The sequence below is a fragment of the Lepidochelys kempii genome, chromosome 11, assembly GCF_965140285.1.
Source record: "Lepidochelys kempii isolate rLepKem1 chromosome 11, rLepKem1.hap1, whole genome shotgun sequence".
Taxonomy (NCBI): domain Eukaryota; kingdom Metazoa; phylum Chordata; order Testudines; family Cheloniidae; genus Lepidochelys; species Lepidochelys kempii.
The window spans coordinates 11322494-11333860 of NC_136390.1; the positions used below are offsets into that span (position 1 = coordinate 11322494).

At 46.2% G+C, this 11367-nt stretch overlaps 1 protein-coding gene across 1 annotated transcript in view; it reads right to left on the reverse strand.

Moving 5' to 3' along the window:
• The window catches only part of ADCY5 (adenylate cyclase 5), a 333999-nt gene extending 324483 nt beyond the window's left edge, over positions 1–9516 (reverse strand). The window contains exon 1 of the mRNA XM_073305113.2: positions 6904–9516. Within this exon, the coding sequence (XP_073161214.1) occupies positions 6904–7884 (981 nt within the window). The 5' untranslated portion in view covers positions 7885–9516. The remainder of the gene's footprint in view (positions 1–6903) is intronic.
• Positions 9517–11367: the final 1851 nt, after the last annotated feature.

Consider the following 11367-nt stretch of genomic DNA (forward strand, 5'->3'; position numbering starts at 1 on the left):
GGGAGGAGGTATTGTTTCATATTCTCTGTGTGTATATAAAGTCTGCTGCAGTTTCCACGGTATGCATCCAATGAAGTGAGCTGTAGCTCACGAAAGCTCATGCTCAAATAAATTGGTTAGTCTCTAAGGTGCCACAAGTACTCCTTTTCTTTTTTAAAAGGGTGCTTTGGTGGACAAATAAAGGGTTTCAAGCAAAATCCAACCCTAATCCATTTGAAGAATGGCCCGATGCCCAAAGCTCACACTCCAGTTGAGACAACTCCCAGACTTCTCCTAACCCAAACCTTGGCAACACTGTCAAGCCAGTTTGCTCTGTGTGCGTGCATGGTTTGGAAACACTACACCTGCTGGAGACTCAAGGAAAGCAAACATTCTCTTTGAAGTCTGTGGAAATCTTACACCCTCAATTAATGAGAGCCTCATAAATGTGGTTACGGTATAAAATATTACACCATTCTACAAGGCAGCAGCTAGAGATCATTTCATTGTAGTTAAAGGCTTCTACAGCTCAAGGCCATGTCACTCAGAGGCCCTACTGTGGGCAGCCTAGAATCCACATCTGACATTAGATAAGGGCTTTGTTTCCCTTTCGCTAGTTATTTATCACCAAGGCTATCACCCTCCACTGAAATCCGGTCAGACAGACACAACAAGCCTGAGATGCTTAAAGGTCAGTCAACTGTGCCTTGTAAGATTCAAGTACACTTGAAGTTATCATTTCCCCTCTGTGCAAAGCATGAAACAATCCGTCAACATTTGGCTGAAACATCTTCATCTAGACAGAGAACAACGACGAAACTTGCATATCCTGCCATTTCCGAAGTGTCATAAAAGTGACTAGAGTGATTATTCATTCACTAGAATTATTGTACCTGGCACAGCAGTGTACCTAAGTCATCTCCACCAAGGTAGGTTTGATATTCAGTTCATCTACTCTCAGTCCACCATAAGACTCTGCAATCATTACTGAAGGGATGAGAGAACTAAGTGCAAGTGGGTCAATCTACTGGGTTGTTGAATATGCCATGGAGTCCTGCAGATCAGGAGTGGAGGGGAATTAAGAGTATCTTCTCCAGCACTGAAGCACACTGTCAGCACTCAAACGTTATATCACCTGTTATGTTTGCAGTCATCAGGACCAATGAAATAACAATAAACCTCCATCTCTAACAAGCTTCCTTTCTGGCAGAAAAGAAAAGAAAAGAAAAAAGAAAAGAAAAAAGGATGCTAGGGAAAGAATCATTCATAAGTAGACCTTCAAAAACCTCAAGCCATATTCCCACCACAATAAATACAGAACAATGTTCTTTTTAAGGACAGTAGATACTTAAGTCACTGAAATGTTGCACAACTGGGGCTAATTTCTACCCTCAGTTGCACCCACTGAAGTCAGTGAGACTGCATGGGTATAACGGAGTTTTGCTTTTGCATACTTCCGTTTTCTAAACCAAGGACTCCCAATCCTGCATCTCTTACTGACTTCAGATGAACTATTCCTGGGGTAAATTCTGCCACCGTTACTCACATTATATTGTATGTTATAGAAGATCCTCTACTGAAGTCAATGGGGCTACCGAGAGCAAGCTATTATTCAACATAACTACAGGCGGTGGAATCTGGCCCCAATGTGCATGAGTGGGTCCTGTATTAGTGTTATTTAGATTTGCCTCCAACCCTACTTCCAATAAGTAACAGAGAAAGCACAAAGATCAGCAAGCTTATAGAGGTCACACATGGGGCTTTGCATTTCAGGTAGCAAGTCTATCCCTGCTTATGAACAAAAGACAATCCCAATTCCTATTTGAAAACAAACAACAACATCACCACATCAACCCTGCAATGGCACATTTCTGATAATCTGTCAGTCTCAAAAAAATCAGTCATGACCTAGATATCTTGTGTACTATTGCAAGCTAGGTATAGTACAGAGATATTTCTCCTGGTGTGGACTGTGCTACTGCTCCTAACTGACCACTGATTAGATCACATCCAATAAAAAGCATCTTGATGAGATGCTAAAGAGCTATTCGTAACATGAGCTGATGTTCTAATAGGAGCAAGAGCTGCTCCAACTTTGCTAAAAATAACAGCCTACTTCAAGAAAACAGAAACAGAAAAGTATGTATACCTACACCCACACAGAAATGTGAGAATGGAATATTACATTCTTGTGAGGGTCCAACATTCAGCTGCAGAGCAAAAATGTATCATTAATACAAATTTATAGAGAGAAAGGTCAACACATTCCCAGTTCTCTGAAGTCAGGCATGGGGACCATTAGATCAGTATTGTTGTAACAGAGGTGTTTGTGATGGGGCTGAACAGCTTGGAGTCTAACTGTGGGAGGCTTGGATCAGAGAGTGCTATAAAAGAGAGCCAAACGATGGTGCAGCTGTTTGTGAACAGTGCTATTAGAACTCTTTTCAGAAAGGTTAACAATAAATGTTACTTTAAAAGAGCACTGTCATTTCAGTTCCACTTTCCGCAAGGTTATTTATGTGAGACAACTTTCCTAGTCACCTGTTATTCTGATACATTGTAACTGGACGACCTCGCATGGCCTGAAGTATTTAATGAACTACAAGCGCCTTTCCTCAACTATGTTATTGCACCAGACATCTTAGAAATAAATGTGACGGTACAGGTTTGGGCAGCAAAACAAAGCCTAAACCTAAATTAACGGTTAGTTAATGCCTGTTATGTTGCATCCCTATCCCCAACTCTTGGTTCTCTTTTTCCAAAGCCCAATAAAATCTACTGAAAGACTACCCGTTGGCATAAATTGGATTCTCAACACCTGATCCTGTAGACACAGGCTTGATCTTAACTTTATACACTCAAACAGCCCCACTAAGGTCAAGGGGGCGACTTGCCTACATGAAGTTACATATATAAATTGTTTTCAACGTTACAGTTTTCCATGGTAAACTCTGGGGTCTTCCTATGTGTCTATGCACGACTTGCACATTTGAGGGTCTACCGTAATATAGATAAACCAAAATATCAGTTTTACCATGTATGTAAAACAATTAAGTGAGAATAGCAGGTTTCTTTTCAAATGAGCAAGTATTAGACTGTCTTGTTACCGTAAAAAGGTTATTATACTGACAGTCTTTATATGTTAATTCTGGAGCTGATCTCATTTATTCATAGTCCATGTATCACTGCCTCATGGAAATTTCAGCACTAGACAAGATATACAGTATGTACGCTGAATCACATTTATAAATCAAATGTTCTCAAAATAACTCAGGGATAAAATGGGAAAATAAAGGTTTTTGTTTTAAACAGGTTTAAAAATGTGTAAATTTTAACTAGTTGCAGGTGTACAAGGAATACATAAGCAATTAAGATTTGTAGTTTGACTGAAGTATTATGCATAGAATATATTTTGCTTCCACGGAGCACTTCGTATGTGAAATATGCTCTCGTACACTAGTTCATTTCTTTTTACCTAGTGCAGTCCTGAACTGGGAATAGTCAGTCATGATAAACATTCACATTTCCTTTCCTCTCTCACTCGCAGTCAAGAAGAGTTGACCAGGTGATAAAGGCGGCCAAAATTTCTACAAGTGACCTCTACTTAAGTTTTGGGTGCCTGACCTGATCTACAGAGGTGCAGAGTACCTGCAGCTCTTGTTGACCACAGTTAGAAATGCCCAGCACTCAACGCATCCAAAAATCAGGTGCAAGGTACCTCAGGTTGGAGGACCTAATTCAGTGGCTGCTTTCAAAAGTTTTAGATTCCCAGAAAATTTTTAAGAGCAGCACAGCTCTAAAAGGTAGGAATCACAATAGCCATGATTCTCAGTCCATCCTGCACTGAGCACAGGAAAAGCATGGAGGGGGAGAGTGTGTGCAAAGGTTTCAGACACTTTTGTGCTCCCTATATTCCAAGGACATTAAGGCAGGGGCAGGCATAGCTTCCAGTATCACAACAGCCACAGGGCTGCTCTAATTTACACCCTACTTTCCCAGGGATGCAGACCCTAGCAGCAGGGCAGCATGCTGTGGCCATGTCCAATCCTGCCCTCTCCTTCCCATTCCTCTATCCCAGAAGATGAGAACAGAGTTAGTCAGAAGTCCGTTTATTATGATAATCTTCAATTTTTGCGTGAGTACCTGTTTTGTCCAGCTTTGATACAATCAGGAGAAAATAAGGACAAATAACCAAACCCACAAACCAAAGAGGAAGGGAAGAAAGTCGTTGTAATATCACGATCAAAGTATCATGAAAAGGGAGAGGGTTGAAAGTTCTAAATAGTCTTTGAATAAGAAACATGGCTGAAGGACCAGATGGTCTGATGGCCATGAGTTCAATTACTGACCAATTCGACAGTCACATCATGACTAATAACAGTGGACTGAAAAGGGTGGAAAAGCCATTTTATTTTTCTGGCTTTCCTCCACCTCTGCCCATCTTGGCTTTAAGAGAAAGAGAAATAGAGAAGGAGGGCTTATATGCATCAGTGGGGCAGAGTCTAACAAAAATGAGATTTCCATGGTAACACTCAACAGCCTCTGTCAGAAAGGCCTGGTAATAGCTGTGAGGCAATATGCTCTGTAGATATAGATTTTAATATTAGACAGATCACATATGTAAACAAATACACAGCAGGCCAGATCCTCAGCTTGTAGAACAGAAAATAGCTTCACTGACTTCAATAGAACCAGGCCAATTTACACCAGCTGAGGATCTGGCCCAATATCTGGATTAAACAAAACAAACCCCACAAGAAGATCACACAGAGAACTAATTTTTGAAAATAGTTTAAAAGGAATCCTGTGATGTTGTTTAACTACTGCAGAACCTCACCTTAGAATAATTGGGAGATCAATTGTTGATGCAGATATATGTGAATTACCAAAGAGTACCAGGGCAGGTTCTAGGGTGGGCAAGAAGGGTGCCAGCTTCCTGGAGGTGCTGTACTGCTTGGGATTTTTCCCCCCCCTCTGCTGATTGGCCAGCAGGTTTGGGGCGGGGGCTGGGGGAAGAGGCAGAGAGGAGAACATGACAAAATCAAAATGGCTAGGGCCATTCCTGGAGAGTAGGGCTTTTGCAACGCATTATTAGTTTTGACAAGCACAGTTTTATCTGGGATGATTCTTCACATTTTACCAATAAGTAAGCGTGCTGAAATAGAAAGAAGGCAGGCAGTCTACTGGTTACAGAAAGTGGCTGGGAGCCTGAACTATCATCCCAGGTCTTCCAAACGCTGTGACCTTGGGCCAACCACTTCACCTCTGTGACTCAGTTTCCTCGCTGTTAGTTATGAGATTTAATGCATTCACCAGCCATTTGAAAATGCAACAGAGTAAGTATTATTAATAATTTATTTTGTAAGGTTTCAGAGGAAATCTCACTACAGCACTTTGATGTTAAGCCTTTGCAGGATGAGGGCCTAAAAACTTTCAGACATGCTTCAAATTATGCACCATGAGTAGTCTCATTGACTTACATAGGACTACTCACAGTTTGTAAAATTAAGCTTGTGCACAAGTCCTCGCAGGATTAGGGCCCTAACAAGGATTATTTGAGTATGTTAGTGAACCTTACCTATGGAAAAAAAAACAAAAAACGAACCACCAATTAGTAGTTGTCATGCTTGTAGATTAGAGTAATAATTAGGGAAGTCCTGCTCTAAATACATAAAAATACACTATCTACAGTTTAAGCCTTCTTACCTAGTTTCTATTTTATGGACAAAATGCATTTTGGGTGATATTTTGGATTCGTACAGAGCACCACTAGCACATCCCATTAGGTTTTCCTTGACTAAATTCAGGCCCCAGAAGAAGTCTCTCTCTAGAATACTCATGAGAAGGTGGATACTGGAAGATGTCAGAAGTAATAATACTTGGTCAGCCACAACAAAGTGCAGCATAATATATAGTGCTGGAAAAGAGAAGACTGTAAGCAACCAATACCTGATTTTCATTTAATTATCAATTCTTCGTTAATATACACATCCCTGCTCAAAACCCCTATTATAAGAGGGACTGCAATGCACTGCAGAATGAAAATGATTTTCAGAACTTTTTAGGGATAAACAATGATAGTTTTCTATTGTCAATGTGTCTGTTAAACTTAAGCAAACAATCCCCCCCCCATATCGTTTGTTCTGCTTGGAAAGGAAAAGAGGGTCCTTGTATTACTGTTGTCTAAACAGATATGGTCATTTAAAAACACTGCACACTGACACATTCTATGAGTCTTATTGTTTCAGTTAGCTGACTCACTAGTAGTTAACATTCTATCACAGCTACAGATAAGAGTTTAAAATGCAAGGTTGTTTTAAAAACAAACAAACAAACACCGTTATTGCTGGCAACATATGGAATCTATTTTTACCCCTTACCCTCTAGGTATTTGCTGTACATTTCAGAGAGCAAACCCCTCTCTTTAGGTCATTGACTTACATGAATTAAGGAACATGCATCTCTGAAACCAGGTTGTACATTTTGTTGATATTTTACATAATTACAAGCAAGCACAATTCTCTCCCCATAAGACCACCAAGACTTTTCCACACCATTTTTTAGTCACACAGCACCAAGCACAGGTACCATTCCACAGATGATCTGTTGACATTAAATAAAACAGACATGCTCTATCCACAGAGCTAGTCAGGATCATTCGGTGCTAAAATGCGACTTACTTAAAGCTAGTAAACCAGATTTAAAAAGTTAAAAAAGAGGAAGAAAAAGGTTAAAACAGTTATTGAAAAGCAACAGGGAGGAGAGCATCATTAGACTAGTCAGCATCCAGGGCAAACTCCCACCTAGTATCAGACAAACCAGTGTCCAGAACCAGCTATCAAACAGATCCACAAAACTCAATTGAAGCCCAGACTCCTTTTGACACCTAAAGCCACCAGACCTTAGAGCCAGAGCTTGCCTCACCTGCTTTAACAGGAACTTGTCCTCTGCGCTGGTTTTCAGGGAGATGGCCAGGTGGATTGCTGAGAGGACCACCCCGCTGATGACCGCAGCCCTCATCCTGACTGGCAGCAGCGTGTAGATGCTGTAGATGAAGAAGACAGTCCACCAGATGCCCTCGGAGGCGCTCCTGGGCCAGACCAACAGCACCCCCACCACCTGTACGGCCACGATGGCCAGGATGACCGAGTAGCACACCAGCCACATGTGGTCCTGGTGGAAGTCGTTTCGGTTGCACAGCACGCACAACACCAGCACCAGCAGGATGGCCAGCGAGAGCACCACCACATAGGGCACCTCGTAGTGACCGTACACGGCGTGGAAGAGCAGCATGACCAGGCACACCAGCACCAGCACGGCCATCAGCATGGTGAGGCTGCTCTGGTTGAGCCGGAAGAAGTAGCGCTGGTAGAGACGCTCCAGCTTCTCCGACTGGAACTTCTTGGACCTGAAGATCTGCAACAGGCTGCCACGGCAGCTGCCCATGGAGAAGGCCACCTGGGAGTCCCTTTCCTCCTCCTCCAGCTCCTCAAGCTTGGCCTTGATCCGCTTCTCCTCCAGCCCCAGCTCCACGGACCGGGGCCGCACCTCACCCAGCTCCCCAAAGTGCCGAGGGCTGGTGGTAAAAGTGGGATTCCCTCTGCGCTGGCAGCGGCGACTATCTTCGCCATGCTCCTGCCAGGCCGATTTGGATCTAAAACTCAACATCCTGCAAACACTTTCCCTCCGGTTCGTGTTGGGCTGAGGTTCGTAGTCTTCCTCACTCCTCCACCTGCTCGCCATGCAAGAAGGCTTCTTACTCGATGATCTGTTTGGGGCAGGTGGGTAGGAATAGCCATTGGCCCTGGACTCTGCTTCCCCCCAGGCCGATCGATGCTGCTCGGTGCCTCCCCGAGGTGCAGGGGCTCCAAAGCCCGGGGGGCTCACGCTGTTGGGCCGGGACATGCCCTACAGCAAAGAGTGTTGGGAAAGGGGACAAGCCACAAAGAAAAAAAAGTTCGCTCACAGCCAGGAGGGACCTGAACTTCCAAGCATCTTTCTCCAGGCGTCAGGGGAACAATGCAAGGGGAGCGAAAACTGCAGATCCTTCCCTCTTTGGCAAAGTCCTGGCTCACACAAAAGTCTCAGGCTGTCAGCGATACAAGATTCCTGATAGTTGTCAGGAGAGCACAACCAATTCGGTGAACCCTCTGCTCTACAACCTGGGGTCTCCTGGAGCCTGCTACAAGTGCCTCATAAATAGCTGGAATCCCAGCAGCAGCTTCCTAGAGAGTTCCCCCCAATCTGTCATTTCCTCTCCCAAGTCTCTAGGGAACTGGTCATTCCTTTAAATAATTATACAGAACTTTCTCACAAAGGGGGCTGGGGAGGGAGAGAGGAAAATCACCTGAACTCCCACCACAAACCAGAATCACAGCCCCAGATTACTCAGTTTTATTAGCATTGTAAAACTGCAAATCCTCTCTTGGACCAAAGCAATTATCCCGGCACAAGAAGCAAAGGCTCCCACTCCAAGGTACCTTACAAGAAGCGTGCTGAAGAGCCAACATATTTCTGCACTGGCTGCTGTGTGAAAGGCAGAAGAGAATCAGTGATAACAACTCCCACCTGGGGTTAGCGCCTGGAGAAACCACCATTTGTTGGTGATCTGAACTGATTCAGAACCAAACTACAAAGGGCAGAGGGACGGCGGTGCTGGGACTAGTCTTTGGCGGTTAGTCTCATAGAGAAAGAAAACATGTCCTAGAGATTGTCAAAATCCCTCCTCGCCCCAGCGCAGAGCGCTGCAGCAGATGGGGAGATTGGATTTTTTTTTTTTTTAGGCTCTCAGTACAATAATGGTCTGGAGTAGTGGATGCATCCTTTACGAAGAGGACATACGCTGAGCTTTCCCTTTCAGCAGACTCAGCATTAGCGTCCGGGGGGAGAACCAAATCAATCGACTCCTTAAGAGAGACAGAGCCATCCGCTAGCTCACAGGGCTATTTCCCAGCCAGCAGCACGCTTGGGGGTAGGTTTTATCCAGCAGCTCCCGCTGCGGGACGATGCGCTATCTCCGCAGCAGACACACCAAATGAGCCAGAATAACTAGCGATGGTCTCGTCTTCCAGGGGCAATGCAGCCTTCTCTGCAAAGCAGGATCGAAGGGGACCTGGCAATTCATTCACACATCCTCCTCCGTCTGCTGCTGACCCGGCTTTTGCTTCGGATCAATGCAGCCAGCCTAAGGTGCATGTCCTCACCCTTCCCTGGCAAAAAAAAAAAATAAAATAAAAGCGATTAAAAAATAAACAGCAGAGTGGTTTCTCTTTCTCTGCAATGCAAAAATCCAGCGCGGGCAGCTCGTTGCTGAGCTGCCCAAATGGCTCTTTCCCGGAGAGGAGGCCGGCACTTTACGGGAGGCGCTGCTCGGAAGGGCCGGCTTCCCCAGGCACCGCCAGCGGCATCTCTCCCCTGCTCCGCGCTCACACGCGCCGCATCTCGAGACATTCCATCCGCACCTTTCAAACTAGTCTTTGTACGCCCCCATTCAACCAAACTTCAGCCCGGCCTGCCTCCGCCTGCGGCGCCGGCGGATTGGTGCGGTCTCAGCGGCTGCCTGCTCCGATTGGGCGGCTCCGCTACCTGACCGGCTGCGTTGGCTTCTCTGCCAATGGGTGGTCCCGTTTGGCTGTGGGGGCGGAGACGGCGGCGGGGCGGGGGGGGGGGGGGGCAGCTGCCGCAGCTGGAATCTGCAATATAAATTCTTTAACTCCTTCGCCCCTTCCCTCCTACCGCAAGTGTATTCCCAAGCCGTAGGCGCCTGCTCCGCTGACTCTCTTCACGCGGCTGCTGCCTGGGGCGGGCAGTGGCGGGGGGGGGGTAGGGGTGTGTGTGGGTGTGTGTGTGTGTGTGTGTGTGTGTGTGGATGCGTGTGTGTGTGCGCCGCCTGCTCCCCACGTGGCTGGGCAGGACTGTGGCACTAGGTGTGTGTGTGTGGGGGGGGTGTTAGTTGGTTTGGGTGTTAAGGGGGGGGGGTTTGATTTCTGGGGGCGGGAGGAGCTGCAGAACTGCTGCCGCGCAGCAGCCTGATTTGCCTGGTCCCGTCCCCCCCCCCCCCGCCCCCCAACTATCCGTGGTTCACATCATTCCCACCCCCACCGGCACTTAACTCCGTGCCTGTCTGGGTCCGAGAGCGTTTTCAGGACCTCCACGGAAAGTACCTGCAGCTCCGGTCCCTGTCTTCTGGCGGTGGCCCGCGCCAGGTGCCCCAGAGGGAATGAACAGAGCAGGGAATCGCCAAGTGATCCATCCCCCTGCCCATTAATTAAAAGCTTAGCTATGGTTGGTCTTTCTTGGTGCACCTCTGAGGGTGGGGCGCACCTCCACCCGCGGTGGGGGGGCGCGCTGAGCTGGCGGCGCTGTGGTATGGCTGTGAGGGGCAGGGAACACAGGTTGTGGGGGTTTGTGTGGGGTGGGGGCAGCAGTGTGGCTTCAGGGGGGTTGGGGAGTGGCACAGTTGTTGGTCAGTCACTGGTGGCTGAAGCGGGCATAGCTGTCTGGGGGGGCCTGTCAGGGGAGAGGGGACAGTACAGCTGTGAGTGGGGGAGGGGACTGCAAGGTGGCCATGGCATAAGCCTCCTGCTGTGTGAGGGCACAGCGGGCTGTTGCCTGCTCCATGCTCAGGAAGGCATAGGCGTAGGGTGATGATGGGGGCCATCAACAGCAAACATATAATATTTTAACAAAACAAGCATATGTCCCTTGCTTCTCACATTTATCTCCAGACTTCTTCTCCTTGTCCAGATCTATTCCGTCCCCAACAATCTTCTATTCATTGAACTTTTTGAAACTTTGCACTTTTAGAGAGAGGTAAGGGATTGACTCTCTGTACACAATTTTGCAGAGGGATAATAGAGTTGAGGTCTGTTATTTCCAGAGGTGAAAGTAAGCCAGTATGCCTCAGGAGGGGGGGAGGAGGAGAAGGAGAGGGGGCACTTACCTTACAGGGTGGGCTGGGGCTGGCTCTGACCCCGACCCCCTCAGCCCTGCCCCTTCCAGGGGCCAGAGCTGGCCCCAGTGTACTGGTAAGTCATTGGACTTTTCCTTTCACCTCTGGTTATTTCTCACATCTATCTATCTATTAAAAACATTTTTGCTGTTAACAAGCATGTTACCTCTGGAGACACAAATCCACAGTTTGAGAACTGCAAAACTAAGCATCTCTGATGGTAACTTCTAGACTGAGCACTGAGTCCCATTAGGTAAATAAAAAGATTAACCTAAATAATCTATACAGCAGCCCGTGGAACCCCACAAAATTGGGTCCCTAATCCATGAGCTATTGGCACTCATTTAGAAAACTTTTCTTAAACATTACATGAATATATTGTCTTATACTATAGAATTAGACTTTATAATCCCTATTCCATGATGAGATATCTTTGA